The sequence below is a fragment of the Chinchilla lanigera genome, unplaced genomic scaffold (genome assembly GCF_000276665.1).
Source record: "Chinchilla lanigera isolate Chin_1 unplaced genomic scaffold, ChiLan1.0 scaffold00005, whole genome shotgun sequence".
NCBI classification, from domain to species: Eukaryota; Metazoa; Chordata; class Mammalia; order Rodentia; family Chinchillidae; genus Chinchilla; species Chinchilla lanigera.
The window spans coordinates 25,276,636-25,291,723 of NW_004955406.1; the positions used below are offsets into that span (position 1 = coordinate 25,276,636).

The window sequence follows — 15,088 nt, forward strand, 5'->3', positions numbered from 1 at the left end:
AGAGAGAGAGAGAGAGAGAGAGAGAGAGAGAGAGAGAGAGAGAGAATGAAAATAACTGTACCTGGAGAATTAGCTGTCTATTTTAAGTATATTTCTTGCTTTTGGCTTTAATATCAAGGGATTCTGTGTGCAGGTCTGGCTGCAGGATACAGTTGCGTGTAATAGATGCTAAAGAGAGTGGCTATGAATGAAGTTACTGGGAATAAAAAGAGGAAATAAAGTTGCTGATACCAGACTCTGTGCCCCAGCAACGGATTTCCTCTAAACATTTTGAGCACCAGTCTCACTTGTTTTGGAATTTTACTTGCTCTGCTTATTTTTTGAGTAGCAATTAGTATTTATTAACTTTTGGTGCTAATAATATTTAGGAGTGAGCAAGAGGAACATCAAAAGAGAATGCCAAGACTATTTTTTGTGTGTCCTGCATGCAAAAGCCTAGCATCACTGCGAGTAATATCATTCATTGTGTATCTCTCCATCTCACAAATCTGTATTTTGAACCTACTATATTTTAAACATGGTGGTGGGCACCCAGGGAAGCTCTGTGAACCAGGTAACTATCGTCGCTGATTTTATGCATCTTCCACTCCTGTGGGAAATGCAGAAAGTACGTAAGGGAAATGAAAATGTTGAAGTCCAGAATACAAATGGAACTGACAGGAGAAAATCAAGTGTACTGCAACGGTCACAGAAGATTCCTCTGGGAAAGAAGCACTGAAGTGAAGTACGACTGGATCAGACTTAGCAAGGTGGAGAGAGGTTGTATACAGGGCCTCATGTGATCGCCTCTGCCTGGCTTGCAAACCTCATCATAAGCAACTTTGCTTTTGATCACCTGTTCCTCAGCCGCTTCCTCCAGCTGCATGGCTGAACATTGTATTCTACACCTGTTCCTTCTTTGCTCTCTTTGTTAGATTTCTTCTTTCCTGATTGCCTTCAAGCCATATAAGACTGAAGAAGGAAACAAATATATCTGATATCACTTTTGCCTTTGTAGTTCTTAGGACAATGCTTAACATATATATTAGTTATGTCTTAAATATTTGTTACATAAATGGATGGATAGAAGAGGCAGCTTACAACCCTGAATGGGAGATAACATGACACACAGGGGGAAGGAAAGAAAACTATTCTGGCTGTATCATGAAAGAAAGAGTAGAGTGGTAGGATGAGGATGAGGAAATAGATCAAATTCCAATGTTGGCCTTTTAGAGCACTTTATAAAAAGTGTTTTTAGTGAGTCTTGAAGTCAATTCAGTGGATTGCTACAAGAATTTAAACAAATGAGCTAGAATAAAAATCAGGGGGCATTGTTTTTAGTAAAAACTTTCTCCCATGTTTAATTTATGCATTATATTGTGGTAGAGAAAGCTTTACCTGGTTTCATTTGCAGTAAATGCATAGGAAAGCCACGTTGCAGACCATGTTAAGGGCTTCCCATTTCTATTATAGGAACAGGAGCTCAGGGAAAATTCTTTCATAGTATTACGAGCTTTCCTTCACACTGAAGACATTAATCATAGAAAGTGTTACTGCTTTTAGCAATGTTAAGTATCAAGCTGGGCTGCATTTATTGCCGTGGCTGAATTACTCATTATGTTTCTATTTTCTTTTTCTTTTGTGGTATTAGGGATTGATCTCAAGGCCTTCACTTTGATCTATATCCCCAACCCTTTTTAGTTTTTTTCTTTTTCTTTTTTTTTTCTTTTGCAACAGGTCTTGGTAAATTGCTAAGATAGAACTTGCAGTTACCCAGCTTTAGCTTCGCAAAGTGCTGGGATGATAGCTATGCACCATGGTGCTGGCAACTCATTAAGTTTCTGGAAGGCGGGGTCTGTTCCTTACTCAGCTCTGCATTTCCATTGCCTAGTACAGAATAGATAGTTAGCAAAGATCTGTTTGTTGAGTAAATGAAACATTCTCTTGCATAAAGCTACTGTTCATTGACTGAATGCAGGTTGAACTCAGCAGATGCTCTTTTGCTATGCCACTGTCTTTAGATAGATAGATAGATAGATAGATAGATAGATATTGCTAGAGTTTGAATGGGGGGCATGCACGCTAGGCAAGTGCTTACCACTGAGTGACACATTCAGCTTACAACATGAAAAACTTTGGTGAGAATAATTACCACAGTTCTGTTTACTTTTTGAGGTTCCAGTCTGGGTATCGTCAAGTGTAGCATGTACAGGGCACAAGGGTTTCATAATACACACTGTCTTTTTACTGTTTGTTGCCAAGAGCCTTGTATAGTGCAAAGTATTGGCTTCTGTTGGATGACAAATCAATCAAAATTTTCCTATTACCCACAGTTGCAACAATAATTACAAAACAATACAACTTTCAAGTAATGGTGTTGTTATCGCTCAGTCTTTGTTATCTTTATTTGAAAATAAAAAATTATAGACTTTGAGCACCTGTTATGTGTTAGATAGTTTCACTGTAATTACCCCATTTATTCCTTGCTATAATATTTAAGGTATGGTGCTATTCATATTTATGGGAGAGCCATCTAGGTTTTAGCATGTGAAACTACAGGTTGATTTAAGGCCTTTCTGGGCCCTAATTCAGTGCTGTCTCAAAAAATTATGCTGCTTCTATAAATGATGTAAAATGACAGTAGATGGTGATAAAGCAAGAAAAGCAGGGTGCTTATCACATGAAAATACAGGTTAACTTAAGACCTTTCCAATTCCACATTTACTATCGCTTGCAACAAATTCTGCTGCTTCAATAAATACTGGAAAGAAAGCTGAAGGTTAATGAGTCACAGCCAAATGGAACAAAAGAAGAGAAATCTGATCACTGAGTGTCTTAGTTTGATGCTGTGATGACAGAGTACCACAGAGAGGCCAGGGATCTAGCTCAGTGGCACAAGCACCCACCTGGCAAGCGCAAGGTCCTGAGTTCGATTCCTGTTACAAAAAAAGAAGAAAAGAAATCAGCATTCAGAATACCACAGCTTGTTAGTTAGAAGAGAAAGTTATTGCTCAGAGTTCTAGAGGCCAGGAAGTTTAAGGTCAAGGGGCCGGCAGGCTTGGCAATTGGAGAGACCATTCTCTTCTAAGATGGAACCTTGCATGTGTGTCCTCCAGGAGAGAGGAAGGTTGGATCCTCACACAGAGAAGGTGCAAGGGCTGAGAGAGAGATTCCTTATATTAGCCCTTGTGTGACGACATTGATGTTCATGGCCTCGTCACCTCTTAAAGAGGTCATCTCCCAAACTAGTACACTGCCATTTAAATGTTAGCATGGGTTTGGGAGGGGCCGAGCAGTCAAACTGTAGCAAAGTAATTGTTCACTGGCTAACATTATCATCACAATTTTCTAATAGGTTTAATTTTTTTGGGGGTATTGGGAATCAAACTCATGACTTCAGGCTCGCTAGGCAAGCACTTATGCCTCTGAGCTACATCCCCGGCCCTCTATTAGTCTTAAAATGAGCAGATACAAAACAAAAATTATAGTGACTTATTCAGATAGCATTTTGGTTTGGCCTCATTTTGATTTTAAAAAACTGGCCTAAAATTCTGTATACATTTTCAGCCTGATGAAAATGGATGATGAAAAGAATAAAAATAATCCTGTTTTAGGAGCATAAAAAATTAATGATTGGTGCAAATACGTATTTTACTCATAAAAGGTTTTTTGTGATAAAAAGTGATGAGAGGCAAGTCAGAATGAAGAAGACAGTCATTCTCATTTCTGATAATTTTTAAATAGGACTCTAAGTAATTTTCACCTTTCTCATTTTTTGTTTGTTAAAAATAATGAAGAAAACGAATTTAAAGCAGTAACAGTATATGAGGACATCCTATGTTTTCAAAAATCTTAAATGTTCTCTTTTCCTTAACATGTACATATACATACAATAGCTTGGAAAGATATAAACAAAGTAAAAATAATGACTCTGCTTCATTCTTCTTTATGTCAGCAGTTCGTGTTTGTGATCATAAGTCTGACTCATTTTTATAACTTTAACAAAGGTGATATTTTAAAAGCAAGTATACAGGAGGCTGAGGCAGGAGTAGTGTTGGGAGTTTGAGGCCAGCCTGGGTACAAAGTGAGCTCAAGACTAGCCTGAACTGCATAGTGAGACCCTGTCTCAAAAAGACCAAACAACAAAAAACCCAAAACAAATAAGAAGAAAGTATACTTAAAATTTAATGCGGTTAATTTATTTTGAAATAAAGAGATTTTAGAATTTATGTGCTAAACATAAATAAAGAAGATATTTGGAAATATGTGACATACAGTGTTGAAATATGCATGTGTTATTTTATAAAATTTTACAGAAAAATGATGGAATAACAAAAATGTGCTTTGAATCATTTATATTTTAATATAAATAACATAGAGTAGATTTGGAAGAAAGAATGAAAATATAGTCTATTTCCATTACAGTGTTTTCACTTAACTGTTTTCAGTGAAAACATTCCTTTTTAAATTCCAGTACTGAACTCAAATTTAACATGAGTGTATTTTTAACATTTCTGACAAATAGCTAAGGTGCAAAAACCTTCCTTTCTTCTTGTGAATTTGTGTAATGCTGACCAACTGAGAAAATATTGAGGCTACTTAATCATAAACTGTGCAAAAATAATTTTAATTTTCTGTAATTTCATTGCATTTCTCATAAAATACTTGGCAAATGCAGCGAAAAAACCACCTGCAGTTTCCTAATAATTACAGGATAACATGGAATAAATAAATATAATCATTAAACAGAACTATTAAAACATGCTTTCCCTTACCCTAAGTCATGTGTGTCTAGGTCACTCGTACAGTTGAGAACCTGATGCAGCTGAACTCTTGGGTTTACTTTGACTTCCCAAGGTGAATAGTCAGCGTGATTTAAATCTTGGAACTTCATCCAAGAGGAAGCTTAACACTCGTGATTGTTTATTTTGTAGGCTTCAAAGAAGCTAGCGTGCTTGGAGAAGACCTTTGAAGTGTGAAAATTCCAGTAGTTGAAACCAAAATGTCATTTATAGATCCTTATCAGCACATTATAGTAAGTCATTTACTGTTTATGTATTCTTTCTGGGCGGGTGAGCCGATATATTTCTGGGTATGTGTATTGCTGGTGTTTCTAGTAAAACAAAACTCCATGACAACTCCTTGGACTTATTATTAAACTCATGAATTTCATGTGGTACACAGGCTCTGGTACATAAGAAAACTAATTCCTATCCTTTTTTTTGTTGCTGTAAGTTTCAAGAAAAGAGGAAACTTGGGAAAAATACCAAAGCACCTATAATAATACTGAGCTCACAGACACAATGTAACTTGTAGTTAGTACTTCCCAATTATCACACTGTATATTCACACCTTTCCTATGACTTAGTGGGGAGAAGATAAATGAATTTCAGAGTTCAGATATATTTTGATATGTATTTGCAGAAAAACTAATTCTGTAAACTTTCCTTTAGAAATGTTTAAACAAACTCTTCTATGGTTGGTTACGTTTTAGTGAAGAATTGAGTAATACGAATTTTAGTAATTGAATGTAATTTTCCCCACTACTGGGGAAATATACATTGTCTCTTCTGATTAAAAAAAAAAAAAGGAGTGTTTTCCTTGTTGAGTTAAACACAAGAGATTCAAGTTTATATCAGTTTGAAATGGGCTTTATGGATATTAAAGAATAATCGGGGCCAGGGTTATAGCTCAGTGGCATAAGTGCCTGCCTGGCAAGCTCAAGGTCCTGAGTGCGATTCCTGATACCAAAAAAAAAGAGAATTAAAAAAAAGAATAATCAATCTGCTGCCTATTTTTACTTAAAACACTTCCTCAACCCACATCCTTCTCTATAGCTGAGTAATACTTCATTATATAAAAATACCCTTTTCTGCCGGGCATGGTGGCACACGCCTGTAATCCCAGCACTCAGGAGGCTGAGGCAGGAGAATCATTTCGAGTGTGAGACTAGCCTGGGCTACAAAGTGAGCTTAAGGCCAGTTTGAACTGTATAGCGAGACTCTGTCTCAGAAAGATAAAAACAAAACAAAATAAAAATATCCTTTTCTAACTAGCATCCTCTTTCTTGCACTGTCTGGATAATATGTTAGAGTTTTTAACTTGAATCATTGAAAATTGCACTAAGCCCTTCCTTTTCTTTTTTTAAACTTTTTTTAATTTTTTTTTTTTTTTTTTTTGGTACTGAGAATTGAACTCAGGACCTTGCACTTGCCAGGCAGGTGTTGTGCTGCTGAGCTATATCCCTAGCCCTGCCCTTCCTTTTTGGTGACAGTCCTAATGAATGTATCCTTGATACTAAATCTAAGGTAATCTTGTTTCTTCTGATCTGCTAATTATAGACAGTTAAAGCATACCTCATAAGTTTGAAATGTCTTATTTTAATAAGCATTCAGTTCAAATATTTTCTTTTGTTGCTATTTCTTCTTTAACATATGTTACACAGATATGTGCTTCTTAATTTTCAGACATTTGATAGTGTTCTAACTTGCAGTATTTTTGTCATTGATATCTAGTCCTGCTTTGTTCAGAAATGCTACTGTATTTTTAATAGTGTTCATATATGCTTATACATTTCCTATTTTGATAAGAATTCCACACGCAAAAGTGTGTTTCATACCTAACTTTTGTTTTTGTATTAATGTGAATTGTATACTTAAAATAGATTTAAAAACCAGAGAATATTTAAGAAGCAAACTGCACTGAATATTGTAAGACTCAATATTAGCACATTTTCTTCCAAATGTTAATTACAGCAAAATATTTAGGCCATCATTATTACCTTTGTGTCATCTGAATATAATAAAATGTCTCCAAACCACGTGTTTATTCCAAGTTTTTCTTTATCTTCTACATCAGGGTTAGACAGTCAGTATTCTAATACAGACCCTCTCAAAAGCAGAGAGTCCCCGTGTGGTGGCACATGCCTGTAATCGCAACACTCGGGAGGCTGAGACAGGAGGATCGTTGTGATTTCGAGACCAGCCTGGGCTACAAAATGAGCTCAAGGCCAGCCTGCACTGCATAGCGAGACCCTGTCTCAAAAAGACAAACAAACAAATCAAACTAAAAGCAGAGAATCCTATGAGCTTTCTTCATTGTAGAAGAAAACTTTGTGCGCACGTGGGTAAGTGTAACTTCTTTTAATGAAAAAAATGCATTGTTCTGGTTTTCACAGAAATATAGCTTTCTAAATATATGCGGGAACATGCTCAACACAAAACGCTATTAGTACAAAGGAAAGAGGCGGAGTAATCAAGCCAGCAATCTAACGAGGATCACCCCGCTGCAGCCAGGCCAAGGCAGTTGCCATTGCCCCGAGACACGGGGCCTGGGCTCGTTTTCGCCGCACCTGCGATGCCGGAACATGTTACAGAATCCTGTGGGCTGATGCGGTAGTTTGCAGCCAACAAGCTGTCTAGCTCCCAGTTGCTGCCTTTAAGAAGGTGGTAGAAACTGGAATGACACATGCGTGTTAGAGTCCAATACCCTTTTGTCTAGAGTCGCTGTGAGGAACTTTACAACTTTAGCAGACATATGTGCCGTCAGCGTTCGTCCAGCCTTTTTGAGCAGGGAAGCATTAACTTTATAAGGAGAGATCAAGTATAAAACATTTATGAAAATTTCCATCTTTTTACTCTGAACCTATGAGTCATATCTTTGGAGTGAAAAACATTCCCATCTCCAGGCAGTGCTGGCCCCTAGTCAGATCCGTCTTAAACCTTGCAGCCAGCCACACGGATCTGCTATTGTGACTACCTGCTATAACACAGGGACCTTTAAAAATATCTTTGCAGGATGACTGGAAGGTTTACCAAAAGGCTAGGAATGAATTATTCTAGATTATTACGGTAATAGAGGAAAAAAAAAAAAAAAAAACACCACCCCTGGCTAAGCAATCAAGGAACTAGTGTTTTTCTGGCAGTTCAAGCCTTACCAGTTGCGTCCCTGTGAGCAGCTGGGCACAGCCTCATCTGGAAAGCAGGTCTGAATGCTACCTGCTGTGTCGGCTTCACAAGGCTTTTGTACATCATAGGTTGTGATGCGCGCACAATTATATGTTTGAAACTTAAAAAGTGAGATGTTTCCAGGGAAATCAAAAAGGTGCAGCTACTGGAAAGTCGTGTATTATAAAAATGACTTGTAACAAAAGCACCGTGCTGTATATGCAAATTAATAATGAGTTTTATGGCACACAGCTTTAGTCTTAAGTACTTGTCATTTTAATAGAAAGAACAATGTTTTCATAACCAAATATTGATCCCTCCCTTTTCTGTTCTTAGTTCTTTATATAACCATCTATTTCTCAGAAAAATCCAGTGAAGTTGATAGTATTATGATTACCTCTTACAGATCAGAAAGCTAGGGAGAAAACTGACACAAAAATGCGAGGTCCTTTTTTATAAGTGCTCTTTTATTTTATGCCTGTGTCTTTTAGTTATGGACCTTTTACTTATTGCTTACTAAGAAGAACAAGTAAAGCAAGGAGAATGATTTGTAAGAAGTCCATTAATGGGCTGGGGATATAGCTCAGTGGCATAACCACCTGCCTGGCAAGCACAAGGTCCTGAGTTCAATTCCTGATACCAAAAAAAAAAGAAGTCCCTTAAAATAGGGCCTCAGGGCCAGGTGTGGTGACATATGCCTGTAATCCCAGCACTCAGGAGGCTGAGGCAGGAGGATCGTTGTGAGTTCAAGGCCAGCCTGGGCTATCAAGTGAGCTCAAGGCCAGTCTGAACTGCATAGGAAGACCCTGTCTCAGAAAAGACCAAAAAAAGAAAAAAAAAAAAAGTAGGGCTTCAGTATCCAAAATGGCCTGTATGCATAACCCTCTTTTCCACTGGTTTTAAAGTTCACATCTGAAGTCATCAGTGCAGTAACATTTTAGCTCTGAATGAACATGACATATATCTAAGCCAGTAATGCTAAACCACATAAATATGTCCTCCCCAGATATCTTTAAAGAATATGCACAGAAAACTTCCCCATGCTGTGCTGCTGTTTGCACTGTAATGAACTCTCAGAAAGATGCAGTTGAACTTATCCTTCACAATGTTCAGTTACTCCAGGTTCCTCCTGCCACAGGGTAGATTTTTTCAGGAGTACTAAAGTAGCAAAAGGGTCATTGAACTTTTGGGGGATGTTATGATTATTTCAGTATCATCAGGGAAGAATCTACATGGTAATTACAGCTAAGGTGCTAACAATTTGGGCAATTATTTCATTGTAGAAATCCTGAGGCAGTTATACTTACTATAAACTCATGGTGAATTTTCATGAAATGAATATTTTAGACCAAAGCTGAGACTGTCAAATATTTCTTTGTGCTACTTTTTACTGCTAAAGCAATTGCTTTAATTGTGATTAAGGTAAACTTAAAATCTTATTGTAATGAAGATAAACTCTGTACTTACTCAATTTTTAAGATAAATGCTTATTTTAGGAAATTTACTGTCTGTAATTATGGAGCAAGCGACAAGTTTTTTGTTCATGGGGAAGAAGAATCTTGCCACATTTCTTATTATGATTTTCTTTTAATGCTTTGCTAGAGTTAACTAGTTCTGTAGCCAACATAGGTGTTTTTTAATTTGTGTACATAGCCAAACCATGACCGGGAATCTTTAAAGCATCATTAGGTCACATCACAGACTGTAAGTAGAATAATGCTGATCATTCCTAAGTGGGAAAAATAACAGAACAATGCCTACACTTCTTTTTTGTGTTAGAATGAAACTTCACACAAGGAATTGAAACTGAAAATAAGTTAAAAAAATAAAAAAGAACCACGACTTAGGGAAATATTAACATAGCATTTTTTAAACACTTCTGAGATCTGTTTGAAGTTGCCTGTCGCTGATTACAGCGATCCCTATCTCTGGGCTCAGTAATGAGATGCTGTAGCTCCTATCGCACTAACAATCTTTGGTTTTGGTTTGGGTGAAGTTAGGCAATGGTAGTATAGTAGAGAAATTGCATTTGCATGCAGAATCTACTTTCTTCCGTTAGATTTATTTAATGACGTGTTTCTTTTTTTCCTTTTCATCCTTTCTTTTCTTTTTTTTTTTTTTCCCACTTGGGATTGAACCCAAGGCCTTTTTCTAATTTTGAAACAGCAATGTAACTTTCAGTCTTCCTGCCTCAGCCTTCCAGAGCACTGGGAATACAGGCATGCACTTCCATTATGATTACTTTTTGGGGATTCTTCTAATAGTATAATTTTACACATCACACTGGTTACAAATTGATTGTCTTTTACTAGGCTCAATTGTCTTGGTTATAACTACCAGCACAATTCTTTAGAATCAACTTAACATAGCAGTTTTTTTCCTAATGTTTGGAAAATTGTAATTGTGCAAAGAAAATGTCTTGGTTTTCAATGTGGAAAAGACTATGGATGAAGACACATACTCAAGGTAATTCAAGATCTGTAGGCAAAGCTTATTTGGGTGACTAAGCCAGTGTATTGAGCTTAGGTTTGACATCTCAATAGAAATGTGCCTTCTCTCTTTGCCAGCTGCCACCTAGCACTCTTCTGAGTCATGGGTTTCTCCCGGACAACACTGGTTGTAGATTTAATAATATCATTTCCTCTGGCACCATCCCTGTAGCATAACCAAAATTCTCTAATCCAAGTTGGAACCTAGCCCTGTCTGGGCTAGTTTGAAGTTATGTATGATTTTGGCCCCAGGAAACATGGTAAGTTATTCTATTGGATAATCATTTATTAAAACTGAACACTTTTCTCTAAGAAAGTCTTGCACCCACTTTATAGATACTCTTTTATTAATCCTTACAGCTCTTAGAAAAGGTGGTCATAGATTTTGACAGTTCTGTTTGAAAATAATTTACTGGTGACCTGAGACTTTCATGTTTTCAAAATTAATTTATAAATATAAGAATGTGGTCAGTTTTTCCTTACTTCTTGTGGATGGTACAAGAGTGTTCGATTCCTTACAATTAAGGGAGAGGAATTGAGGCTGATGAAACTAAACACAGATTTAAAAGGAGAGCTGAAAGTGTAAGATTAAGATTCAATACTGAGTCTTTAGATAGATCAAATACAGGTAGCATAGATAGATTGTGTGGTCAGATACCTACGTTACTTTAATAAATACAAGCAGTTCTTACTACTATGAAAGTTAATGGTGTTGGTTTTCTGTTATCTGTGTAAGTAAATGGATGTAGAAATAATGAAGGATTAGAACAAGACAGATACAGCAAGATGAATCTAACGAAATCATACCATTGCTGATCTATGAGTTACTGGAAATCAGCCTATCAAAATCTCATTTTACTGCCGGGAGTGGTGGCGCATGCCTGTAATCCCAGCACTGGAAAGGCCGAGGCAGGAGGATCATTGTGAGTTCAAGGCCAGCCTGGGCTACAAAGTGAGCTCAAGGCCAGCCTGAACTGCATAGTGAGACCCTGCCTCAAAAAGACAGAAAAAAAAAAAAAAAAAAAACCAACAAAAAACAACCTCATTTTATGAATCTATAAAATAATAATACCTAGTATTTTGTGCTAATAGTACCTAGTTATTTTTGGGATAAAACTGATTATTTGTAAATAATAAAGTTGTTGGGCAGATTAAAAGAGAAGTGGCATCTGTTAGGATTCAGAATATGTGATTCATTCACAGTGAATCATTTCTTCGGTGACACTGGGATTGCATGAAGCGAGGGCCTTCACAGAGGGCTTCAGCCCCAACCCTTTTTATTTTTATTGTTTAAACAGGGGTCCCACTAAGTCACTAAATTGCTTGAATTGGACTCAAATTTGTGATTTTCCTGCCTCAGCCTCTCAGAGTGTCAGAATTACAGCCCTGTACCATGTCCAGATAAATAAACCCTTGTAATATTAATGTCAAATTTTTGTACACATTATTAATGTTAAAACACGACATATCAATATACTTGTAGCAACTTGGAGCAGTTAAAAAATAAACTATTAAATAATGGATAAAATCATTTCTGTTTTTGACAGAAAGGAATTTTAAGCATTTGAAGACTGTAGTAGTACACATTCTAAGACACAGAAAAAGAGCATAGATATTTTGGGGAGAGGAGCCTCTCTTTCTGCATGTGTGTGTGTGTGTGTGTATGTGTGTGTGTAATTATAATTGAGAAAGTTTGATTAGTGGAGAAAACTAATCTCTTAAATTGTGTTTCTAATGGTAGTTTCCGTTTTATTTCAAGTCCAATTATCATTTTTTCTAGTCTTTCTTTTTTCTAATGTAAATATTTAATTGGTATAGCACAATTTGCTGAAAACACTCTCTTTTTCTCCACTGTACTGTTTGTTTCTTTGTCAAAGATTAATGAAGTGTGTTTGTGTGGTCTATTTCTTGGCTCTTTGTTTATTTTTGTGCAATTGGGGATAGAATCCTGGGCCTCAGGCATAGTACTTTAGTGCTCTACCACCGAACTACAGCTGCAGGCCTTAGTGTGGTCTATTTCTGGCCTCTGTAATCTCTTCCACTGGACCATTTGTGTATTCTTTCAAAATACCACATAGTCATTATTACTATAGCCTTATAGTAGGTCTTGGAGTCAAGTAGTGTCTGTCTTAAAACTCTAGCCTTTTTCAATTTTATGTTTGGTTTTCTAGGTCTTTTGCCATTCTATATAAATTTTAGAATCAATTTGTCATTGCCACAAAATAACTTGCGATGATTTTGATTGGGACTGTATTGAATCTATAGATCAAACTGTGTTTTAATAATATGACATTTTGACAGTTTTTCATCTTCTTATCCATGAACATGGAGTATCTCTCCATTTATTTGTGTTTTATTCATGTTCTACAGGTTTTCTTATATAGATATTATACAGTTAGATTTATAATTAAGTATTCCAGTTTAGGGGGTGCTAGTGTGAATGGGATTACTTCTTCACTTCCAAATTGTACTTGTTCATTGCAAGTATACAAGGCAGTGATTGACTCTAGTATATTAACCTTCTGGCCTACAACTTTATTACAATTATTTATTAGTTCTATGGCTTTGAATATTGATTCTGTTTAGTTTTCTACCTAGATATTCATGTCATCTCTGAAATGACAACTTTTTCTTTCTTGTCAATCTGTATACCTTTCTCCTTTTCCCTTGTTTTACTCTTCTGTCTAGTTTCTCACCATTAGGTGTGGTTTTAACTGTGAGCTCTTCTGTGATGTTCTTCATCAAGTTGAAAAAGTTTCCTTCTATTTCTAGTTTGCTGGAAGTTCTATCATGTATGGATATTGAGTTTCATCAAAGGCTTTCATGTATCTATTGATAGGATCATTTGGTTTTCTTTTTAAGTTTCTTGATATGATGGGTTGTGGTGCATGACTTCTTTTATACATACTCAATTTGTAATATCATGTTGATGAGTTTTGGATCTGTGCTCACAAGCAATATTAGTCCACAATTTTTTTTCTTGTAATGCCTTTGCTTTTGGAATTAGGGTAATACTGACCCCTTATAGTGAATTAAGAAGAAGCATTCTCTTGCTTCTATTTCCATAAGAGTGTGAAAAAATTGATATAATTTCATCTTAAATATTTGTTATAATTTATCAGTGAACTCAATATGAACTATCATGCTTTTAATTTGAGATTGTCTTAGTTGTTTTTCTTGTTGTTGAGACAAAATACCCAACACTCAAAGGAGAAATGGTTTATTTCAACTCACAATTTATAAAGGTTTCAGTCCATAGTTGGCTGGCTCCAAGGCAGGGTGGCATGGTAAAGGAGAATTGTAGAGAAGAAACAGTTCATAATGTGGCTGGTAGAAGGCAGAAAATCAGTGAAGTAATGAAACAACAGCAGCAGCAGGAGCCTTTCTCTCCCTTTTGTCCCTTGGAGGCTACTGGCTCTTTGGTCGTGCTACCCATACCCAGGGCTGGGCCTTCCAACTACCCACACTCAGCGCTATGTCACACTAATGGGTAGACTAATTTAACAATCACACACCCTTATCTCAGCATCACACAACTTAATCCCAGCATCACAAAGCAACCTCCCCAAACTCCCAGCTATGAGTTAATAAATGAGGCTTTGGGGGATGTCTAGACATAAACCATAAGAGAAAATATTATTAATTATCTGCTTAATTTTTTAAATGTGAATCTATTCAATTGTTTATTTCTTTTTTTGTGAGTTTTGATAGATGGTTTTGTCTAGAATTTGTGGGCATAGAATTGTTTATAATGTTCCTTTTATTATCCTTCTAATGGGCATGGGATCTGTGCATGGGATCTTATTATTATTCCTTCTTTGATTTCTGAGATTAGTAAATTGAATCTTCTTTCTCTTCCTCTCTTTCTCAAAGTAGTCTGGATAAAGGCTCATAGACTTTATTGATCTTTTCAAAGGATGGACTTTTGGCTGCATTAAATTTTTATATTCGTTTTCAATTTTTAATTTTATTGATTTTTGCTTTAGGTTTTATTTTTTCTGCTTATTTTAAAATTAACAGCCTCTTTTATTGTTTTCTAAAGTGGGAGCATAGTTTATTAATTTTGAATCTTTTCTTAAATATAAGAATTGAAAACTATAAATTTATCATTAAGCACTTTTACTATACTTTATAAATTTTGGTAATCGTATTATTTTCTTTTAATTCCAAATATTTTAAAATTTTTCTTGGGATGTTTTTAACTCATATGTTATTTAAAAGTATGTGGTTTAAGCTTTATTTATTTTCAGATTTTCTAGTTCTCTTTCTTTTATTGATTTCTATTTTGATTAGTACTATTATAGTCTGACAATAAACACTGTATGAGGTTTATTTGTTAAAAACTTATGTAAAAACCCAAAAAACAAAAAAACTTGTTATGTGATATTGTCCTGACCATGGTCTATTTTGGTGAACATTCCATGTGGATTCAACAAAGGATGTGCCTTCTGCTGCTATTAGATGAAAGACTCTATAGAAGTCTACTGTATCCAGCTGACTGATGCTGCTATTGAATTTAATTATTTTTATGGTTGCTGTATGTGTCCTTTTCTGATGGAAAGATGTTGACATCTTCTGTTATAGTGATGAATCCTTGGGGAGATAGCTCAGTGGCACAAGCACCTGCCTGGCAAGTGCAAGGTCCTAAGTTTGATTCCTGGTACCAAAAAAAAA

General features: G+C 36.0%; 1 protein-coding gene across 2 annotated transcripts in view; it reads left to right on the forward strand.

Moving 5' to 3' along the window:
* Pla2g4a (phospholipase A2, group IVA (cytosolic, calcium-dependent)) overlaps nucleotides 1–15,088 on the forward strand; it is a 134,719-nt gene that overhangs the window by 19,275 nt on the left and 100,356 nt on the right. For both annotated transcript variants that reach the window (XM_013521775.1, XM_005375092.2), the window contains exon 2: nucleotides 4,914–5,014. In XM_013521775.1, coding sequence (XP_013377229.1) covers nucleotides 4,982–5,014 — 33 coding nt within the window. In that variant the 5' untranslated portion in view covers nucleotides 4,914–4,981. The remainder of the gene's footprint in view (nucleotides 1–4,913; nucleotides 5,015–15,088) is intronic.